Genomic DNA, 9,430 nt, shown 5'->3' on the forward strand with positions numbered 1-9,430 from the left:
GAGTATCATAACTTGAGTGCCAAGTAAAGTACACAACTCTTCAGTTTATGTAATCAAAATAATCAATCATGTGCAAACTGAGCCATAAGAGTGTCTCAAGTGAGACTCTTGATGAGGTCTGCAGGGGCCACCGGAGCCAATAAGGTGACTAAGAGAGGCCTAGACCCAGACTAGAGGCCCCTCGTTTGATGCACCGAACGAGCATAAGAATGATTAGTCAAAAACGGCAAAGACCCACCCACGTGTGTGTGTGTGTGTGATTTGAGAAAGGATTTTGGACTTAAATGGAGAACTGGAATCTGCTCAGCCTTCACTGAAACTGCAGCTCAGGCCAGACTACCACCGCTGAACTCAGGCCAAATGGCCTTAGGACACATTAACTGCAGCGTGTCAATACAATTTGCAGACAGCAGGGCGTAAATTCCCCATACTGATTTTAAAATGGCTCCTGAAGAATCAAACTCAAAGACCCGATCAAAGATAAGTTTAGGTTCAACAATAAACTATTCCGCATCATGAGGCAGTCGTCACATTAATCAAGACTAACTCGAGATGCAGCTGAAGATACTTTTCAAATACAAAAAGAAGTCTTCTGAAATTAAGTGCGTCTCATACAAAAAGGTAACACATTCTACAAACGCCTTAGTATAAAATGTAGGTTTGTGCAATCATCTATGAGCAGATACAGACAAGGCCTTTCAGGATTATTTCAGGGGACAATCTTTAGAGAAAACAAAAACAAAATGATAACAGGCAAAATGAAAAGACCAGCATTCAACACTACGCATGCATGCTTGTTTCTCCAACTCACTGCACTTGTGCAAACGCTATTTTCACCTCTGAATAAAACTCAAGGAAGACAAAGTATAGCTGCTGTTTCTATGCTGCGGTTTAGAACTCTTTGGGACCTTGAAATAGCTGCAGTGCTACTTAATGGCATTTTCATTGCCTCATGTTTGAATAGCACCTTCTGACAGGCCCAGTCGTGGCATTTTCTGCCTGGCTGGGCACAGCTGGGTAGCCCCCTACAAGCACACTCATCTTCCCCTCTTGTTCAGGATTAACTCAGCGTGTTCCTCTTGAGGGAATTAGAGAGGCTTGTTTTTTTTTTGTTTTTAAGATACTTCTTAATTTAAAAATACACTTCTCTGTGTGCTGCAGAACATAAACTTTACTCAGGAAAAAAAAGGTCAAGGCCAGTCAGTGGGGAACCAGAGCATGCTTATTTCCATACAGTATCAATCAGGCTCTGACCTTACACTACTGATGGAACAATAAATCAAGGAAATTGCTTAGTACTATCTTAATGTTTCAGATCCTCACGACACACGGAAGCCTATTGAGCAGAGGAAGGCCTTTGGGAAAGACTGATTTATTTCCACAATGTAACACACAGAAAACCTAGATTTCTTCTGTACTTACATACATGCTGAAATTACAAAAATGATTTTCCTATTTTTGCTTTAATGACTCCGACCAAATGTCTAAATATGTAACAAATCTTAACCACTGTATATCTTAAATGTTAGCTCTCTCTGATGGTGTACACACAGGTGTCACCAGTAATATACAGAATAAGCAGACGTCGTTAAACCAAAGTTATTGGTGCGCAGAAATATGAAGTGTGAGAACTACTTACCAGTGGAGTATGTGGAGTGCAATATGTCAGCCTTCAAATCATCGCTTCTTCTCTGAGGGAAGTGATCCCTAAAATACAAAAATGCGAAGAAAACATGTTATTGTCAAAAAGAAGTGCTTGTTTTCTTTCCCTGTGTCGTTACTGTGAGGCAGGTGTGGTTTCCGTTTGTAAATGCTATGCGTTGTATGTGCTGTTAAATGTTTAAAGAAGTTGTAATAAACCTAATTAAACTGGTTGAAAGAAGAAAAAAAAAAAGCCATGCCATATTACCAAAATAAAATTGCGTGTATTTCATACATTTTTTGTGACTTTAGGCCGTAACCCAGTCCCGGAACAAAAGGAGCAATTTACTGTCAGGAGATAGGCTTGAATAATTCACTCGCAGTTGAGGAAGTCAGCTATCTGCTGGCTCTCCCCTCCGAGTACAGGAGATGTCAGCGAGTTGGGATCATTATCTCCAAACAAAACCTGTACTACAAAGCCATCAAATGACAGCCAAACATAATAACGCTGGCACATCTGCCATGTGTGCATTTATGTTAAATGGGTCTTGCTATTCTTAGAACAGTTTGTTTGCAATGTTTAAATCATTTAAAGATGGCAGCACTTTTGAGACTCAAATCCATAAATGAGTAGGGCATGGGTGGGATGACAAAGCAGAGTTCTGACAGCAAAAATTGTGGAACAGACATCTCGGTCAGACATTGCCGAGCCAAGATTTTGTCTACTTGGCTGATAAAAACTATTTTACCTTGTGAGATGCAGCTCAGGAATGGTGCGCAGGTCTTTGGAAGAAAGGTTGTCTACCACAGGTGAGTCAAGATTTGCCGAGCCATTGCTGAGTCTGTCACTACTTTCATATCCGGATTCAGTCCGCTGGATCTTCCAATTGTCATTCCGCACTTTAAGAGCCGCTGAGCCCTTTGACCTGTCCTTGTCGCTGGAGCCGCCCCGGCCATCCGAGTCCAGCGAGCTTCGGCTGCCGCCTGTTTCATGCCTCTGCTCGTCCTCGTAGATGGTCATGAGGCTCTTAGGTTTGCGTTCTTCTCTGCCTCCCCACGTAAAATCTCTGTCGAGCTCTCGGTCACGGGAGGGCGACTGACTGCTGGGTCTTCTCCGCGGGCTGTGCTGCCTTCGCTCTTGACCAACCGAGTTACTGCCGCTACTCAAAACACTGTCCACGTTTAACACCTCGCGCATGGGCTTCCAGGGGCGGCTGGGCCTGCTGCGGCTGTTCCCTCCGCTTCCGGGACGCTCCCTGGAGTCCTGGCTGATGTCGGTATCGTATCCGTTGGAGACTTGGTCTAATCTCCGGCTGTGATGATCACTACCGATGCTGGGCACTCTGGGCAACACTTGGACCCTCGAGTTAGAGTGAGGGGGCTCATGCGAGGACCGCCCACCAAGGTGCGGTGTTCGCTCAGTCCGTATGGGACCTTTTCCTTGGCTGCTGTACAGACGAGTCTCCAGGTGTTGTTTGAAGCCATTCTCTGGAGGGGAGACGGAGCGGGAGTAGGTCCTGTCCTGACCCGGATCTGCTTTTAAACAAAAGGAAGTTTCATGAGAGCTTGAACATTCAAAACAGATTTTAAATCATGATTCAAGACTTTGAATTTTAACATTAGAAATATGTTAAATCTATTGAGGCAGGATTTTTTTTTAAACTTATATACAGTATATCCATTTAAACTTGTCTCACCTTCAAACTGTCAACAATCTTTCTATCTATCTATCTATCCATCCATCACCTGATGCCAAGACCAAAAATTGACACAAAGCTGTGCTAAAGCACAGTGCAAGTTGGGCGGCAAGAGAGAGAAGGGCATGACAACAACAGGGTTACTGACATTTATGTGTGTAGGTGACAGGAAGGTGTGAATTACAGCCGACAGGAGTCAATTTTCTTCCATAGAGTATACACAGATGGTAACCAGCTCAGGTACAGACAGCCATGCAGATACACATGACACAATGTGTATCTGTGCAAGTGTATAGGCCTACATCTACAGGAATGACATGTCTGTGTGTGACAAATTATGTCTGCTTTTACAAGGACACTTCCAGTCATAATAGCCACTTTCAGAATACATGGCCAGAGATCCATCCTGGAAACTATAGTTGCACCCGCACGCACTTATTTATCTCCCCGGCAGCGACATTTCTGATTTCAATTGTCTGCAAAAGGTTTTGTTTTAATCTTGGAAATAACAATCAAAAAGACAATTCAATACGAGCAGCGAAGTTGCTTAAGCTTTTCTCGAGTAGACTTTTTAGCAAAGTGCTAGCCTGGGCATGAGCCCCACTGTTGTAAATTTATACAACTTACATTAACTGTAGTGTCACCTCCAGCCTCACCATTCATCACGGCAGAGACACTAGCCTCCTTAAGCGGACTGCATTCAATCATAATGGGGACGCGAGCTTGCTGCTAACACGGGCTACTGTTGTTGACATGGTGGATTTGGGAGTGTGGTTAGACTTGTGCTCCATAATCCCTTCACTGATACTTAATTGAAAGCAGTGATGTACTAAAAGAGTATTAAAGTAGTCGACCAATCAGCCGCCTGATTAGAACCAACACACAGCGTGTGGGGTCAATGGGACGTGGGCATATTGTGCCAGGAATATGAATTTCTTTTGAGTTAAATTCCCCCTCTAATTAAATCATACAGTATGAGATCTACTTTCTAGTGTATGTTTGTAAATGCAGACCACAGAGAGGAGAACCAATGGCTGAATATGAGAGAGTGGGATGAAGGCAGGCTCCAACAGACGTCAGCACTTAATCCCCTTTCTGACACCGACGGTTACATAAGGGCCGGGGAAGTGGAAGGCTAGCCTTTTGTATCTTAAAGCCCTGACAGTTATAATGCGTATACGGACCACCTCTATAAATCCACACACTATCAATGTGCGACCAACCTCTGTAGCGTGACTCTGGCCTCCGATGACCGCTCCTATCAGGCTCTCTTCTGGATGGATGCATCCCACGCATCTCTCCTGCTCTGTGGGCAACTTCTCGAGAGATATCCCTGAGGCGACTCTTGGGTTCGCTGGTACCAATTTTCACTACAAAACAAAGGAGATGACAGGTAGAACCATGAAGAATTTGGCACAATTTCCTTAATGGAGGGACAGAGGGGATGTAAGTTGGAAGTTAATCAGGTGGGGTTTTCCGCTGCAGACACCATTAAAATATTTTCATCACAGTGTCTAATCTATTGTCACTACATCCTCTCTCTGGTCACTGTTTTCCATCTCTTAGTCCCCAGCACCCACAAAGCACTGAGCAATTGGAGAGTGTGTACACCGATGCAAACTTCACAGCACAACATTGTGCCGATGTATGCGGTACAATTTCTGCTACATGAGGGGAAAGGCGGCAAGGTGGGAAACATGCCCATGCAGAGGCTTCCCTGCTCTGTCTCTCGCCATTATTAATGATGAGGCATGACACTGGGAGACATGATCACACTGTGGGTCTGTTAGCTGTCTGAGAGTTCAACGGGAATCTCTGGGAAGAGGACATTCATTTAAAATAAAGTGTTTTTGACTACATTTGTCAGACTCAATATTCTGTTTAGCACAAAAAGAAACAATGTGTAATACTTCACAAGATGATGAACCAGTTTAATGATGAGACTTTAGATTTAAATATGATGCTTCTGAAAGCTCAGAGTGACTACTGATAACATGTTTTTATTGTCTTTCCATTAAGGTCATTTACTTTTCTTAACTTATCTCTTCTTCCCAATTTACACTCTTCTCTGTACTTGCACTTAAGTGTGTGCAGAACTGGCAGCTCTCTGTGACCCGTCTCCTCAATGAGGGCCACTAATCCCCTCTGTATAACCAACATGGCCAGATTTAGTTCTACAGCGAAGATATTTAATCATCTCTTCTTCTGGTTGCTATGCCAAATCTGTCTGCACTCTCTGTCGCCAAAAATGTTTAAAAAAAATCAAGGCTAAAAACTACAACCAATGCCCAATGTCTTTTTTTGCAGCACATTTCTTTCATTGCACGTTTTTCACTCTTGATCAGTGCAAGACACTCAGTTTCCACGAGCACATATTGTGTGTTAACACCATAGTTTTGTTAAGGCTGATACTTGTAATGTTGAAAGAATTTTCTTCAGAAAAAGAAAAAAAACACCTGATTAAATGGAAACGTATGCAGTGTGTTCCTCCACATCTTGAGTTGCGAATCTCTCTCTCTTTGCATTCTCAACACTTTTTCATTCTTTTCATATTTCCCCTCCTACCTTGTCCCCGTTCTCCACTGGTCTGAATGCTGCCCCTGCTGTGGGTCGATGGGTTCTTCTGTTTGAAAGAGCCGTGGCCCAACAGAGCGTTCAGATTCTCCCTGGTGAGGTCCAGCTTCTTGTGGGCTACAACTGGAGACTCTAAGCCTGTGGAGGAAGAAAAAAGGAAACATAAACATGATGAAAATCAAGTCAAGATTATGCCATATATGAATCATTTCTTTTCCAAAACACCTTATTCCTAAAGCTATGATAAAAAAAAAAAAATAAATAAATAAATTCACAGCGTGTCAGCCTGACACCAAGAAACTGAATTTAAATTACAAAATCCACACAAAAGTCTCCCTAGGTTATGCAGGATCATCCAGTTTGGTCCGGCGCCCTGTCAGCTCTGATGGGCAGTGAGCGGCTGCCACAGCTTGGACCTGGGGCACGGCCAGCATGCAGAGTTGGAGGAGGATCTTTAAAGGGGATAAAAACCTCACCAACCAAACAAATCCAGGGATGTATAATCCCAACGGCAGAGATATTCAGCTGTCGTCAACAAATTTTCATTACTGCCTGCAAAGGCAGAAAATATGATCTGGGATTTTACACGTCCTATAAAGAATTGTTTTTTTGTTTGCTGAGGTTTTTCTAAATTAGATTTCCATTTAAAGGGATTTGTAAATGTGTGGGTGTGGGTGTGGGGGGCTCAACTTTGAGTTCATATTGATATTTTGGGTTTCCACTTGCATGCTTTAATAAAAAACAATTTTTCTCAGTGTGAATATACCTGTATTCACCCACCTTCTGCCCAAAGTGGTTGACTTTAACGCCTGTCTAATCTTTCAAAAATGTTATAGATTAATCTTAAAAAATCCCCAAAATCGACCATTTCAATTAAGTTAATTGTATTTTAACAAACTGTAGGCCATGTTTATGTATGATGCCACACAAAACACAACCCTTGAAATCTTAAACAAAGATATAATAGAGTATCAAAATGTGCTCCCCATATTCTTCCCCGATTGTAATCAAAAGCGATGGACTAGTATTGTTTTTGACAAGGCAGCAATAAGTCGTCAGAACACCAGTTGTGTCACTGCAGTGTGGGCAGACGCCTACGGGCAGATGAACAGCATTGTGTCTCCCTCCACTGCCCGCGCTGCAGTGACACAGAGCCGATAATCAATGTAATTTCTAAAGTAGCAGGCAGATTATTTTATGGTTTTATTAGTGTATTTAGCAGCAACAAGAGCAGAGGATTTCATTTTGTATTTGTGATTTAAAATATCGATGGCAACGCATTTTCAGCGCCAATGTCATGGATAACGGCAACTAATCGCGGCAGCCATATAGCTCGTCTCTTTTAGCCACCCACCCAAAAAAGCCCAGTCTGCCCTGATTGACTCGCAAAAAAAGCGACAGAGGAAAGGGAGCCAAACGAAAGGCTTGTTGAATCACATGCTTGTTCCGACATCTATGCAGCCCACAAAAAACTGACAGGGTCGTCATATTTTGCAGTGTGTGGGTTGGTATGCACAGGTATGTGCACAAGCACTCAAAAAGTCAGTTTCTTTATAATATGTCCCCTTTAAATGTGTGCTGAGGAAGTAAAAGCACCACTTAAATCAAACAACAGCCTTGCAAGAAGTTTACATAAAAACACTGTCTTTTTAAATTGCCACCTACCTGTAACACAACACAAGCTATGTTTGCAGAGGCACATGAGTTTTTCTGTTATTTCCTCCACATCGAGCACTATTCTTACGACTATAAATTAAAAAAAAAAAAAAAAAAAGAGAGCGGTAGCTGCCGTGCAGAGCTTCATATTAACGAGGCTTTTACAGTCTGGCACTATAATCAAATAGGTCATTTGGGATAGGATTGTGGTTAATGAAAGCAAAGAAGAACATGTACCACTAAACAGCAATAATAACAAAGATATATCTATCCCAAAGGAATTTGATGTTGTCATTTGTATAAAAAGGACACTAAATTAACACCTCATCTTCCCCCACAGATTATAATTATGTTGCCATCTCTACATGTCGATAATGATGAGAACTTTTAAATGTCATTATTACCCCTGTATTATTATTTGTTAGGGTCATTATTCCAGTAGAAGTTGTCAGAGTGGAAATAGTAAATGCAAACCAATGCAGAAGCAGGACTGATGGATCAGGTCCTACCTTGCATCTCTCCATTGACAGAGGTCTTGTAGTGAGAGTGGCTGCTGTTTTGTCTTGAGGCATCATCTGCGTTGATGGCACTCCCGTCTGGGTTGGCGTAAAAGAGGAGAAGAGGCTGGAAGTGACCTTTGATACATTTGCTGACCACATCTTTCCACCTGGAGCCGATCTACACCAAAAGACAAAGGAAAGGTGGCCAATGCATCTGTAGATTTTGTGCACAGTCTAATTTGAGAGTAAATATATCACACCGAGGCCGAATAGCCCAACCACGAAGGCACCACAAAGGCAGGCTGCAGGCTAACAGATGCTTATGTGCTCCGTAATTAAGCAAATAATGGTGGAAGGGGGGGGGACGAGTAATGCAAAGCAAAACAAAGGAATGTTGGATGGATAATAAAAATAAAAATAAAATAGACTTGATGTGAACGCTTGCTGGACTGTGAAAGACTTAAAATCAACAGCCATGCTCAGAGCACCATGAGGCTGTAATGATCATTGCACCTACTTGTCTGAATGTTGTTTTGACAACATAAACTAAATATGTAGCTACAACACAACATATAATCCCTACCATTACCTTCAATTTAATACTGACGCAGCAATTTTAAATGGCAAACAAATACCTGCGTCAGGTGTCTAGTTGTACCGTCAGTTACAAGAAACATCTTTTTCCACCACCAGCCACTACGAATAGAGAGTCGTAGGCACAAGTACTGTAGCTCACAGGTCATGCATTTCATCCGTGTTTCATCATACACATTTAACAAATATTTTACGCACTGGAGAAGCAACCATCAGGCTACACTACTGGAGTCATTTAGTGGCTGGGATTTGGGGAGACACAGAAATGCTGGCACGTTTAGACCCAGGTACGGAACTTGGCAGGCGCTGAGGCTGAGCACTGTAGCTCCTCCATCTCAGTTGGAGGGGGGGGGGGGGGGGGGGGGCTGCACACACAGCACAAGCTGCTGATGGATTGACGCAGAGCCAGCCAGCCGCTGCACCATAGTCCCCGAGAAAATTGTGAGGATGTGAAACAAAAGAATTCACAGCCTATAAACTGTATACACACACACACACACACACACACACACAGACACACACAACCACCACCAGCAACACAACACAGACGCACAAATAAAACCCTCTTTTTCACGGACGGACGGCGTACACATGTACACCAAACAACTCAGCATTCTCAATGACCCCTCAACTTTAACCAATGATGGGATCCATAAAATAATCTTTTCTGGTTAAGCTTCAATTCACCACTGCGGTACTTTGTGACGACAGAGTTGGGGAACTGCAGTAGAAATGGATTGGGGGGGGGGGGGGGGGGGGGGGGGGGGG

General features: G+C 43.0%; 1 protein-coding gene across 2 annotated transcripts in view; it reads right to left on the reverse strand.

Moving 5' to 3' along the window:
- The window catches only part of usp53a (ubiquitin specific peptidase 53a), a 25,676-nt gene that overhangs the window by 9,116 nt on the left and 7,130 nt on the right, over positions 1-9,430 (reverse strand). The window contains exons 9-13 of one of the 2 annotated variants that reach the window (XM_031851080.1): positions 8,078-8,246; positions 5,904-6,050; positions 4,562-4,708; positions 2,391-3,174; positions 1,640-1,707 (exon numbers count right to left, since the gene is read on the reverse strand). In XM_031851080.1, the coding sequence (XP_031706940.1) occupies positions 1,640-1,707; positions 2,391-3,174; positions 4,562-4,708; positions 5,904-6,050; positions 8,078-8,246 (1,315 nt within the window). Of the gene's footprint in view, positions 1-1,639; positions 1,708-2,390; positions 3,178-4,561; positions 4,709-5,903; positions 6,051-8,077; positions 8,247-9,430 lie in introns of both variants that reach the window. The other variant, XM_031851079.1, reaches the window with a different exon arrangement.

This window comes from Anarrhichthys ocellatus, unplaced genomic scaffold (genome assembly GCF_004355925.1).
Source record: "Anarrhichthys ocellatus isolate YVR2014 unplaced genomic scaffold, GSC_Weel_1.0 scaffold11, whole genome shotgun sequence".
NCBI classification, from domain to species: Eukaryota; Metazoa; Chordata; class Actinopteri; order Perciformes; family Anarhichadidae; genus Anarrhichthys; species Anarrhichthys ocellatus.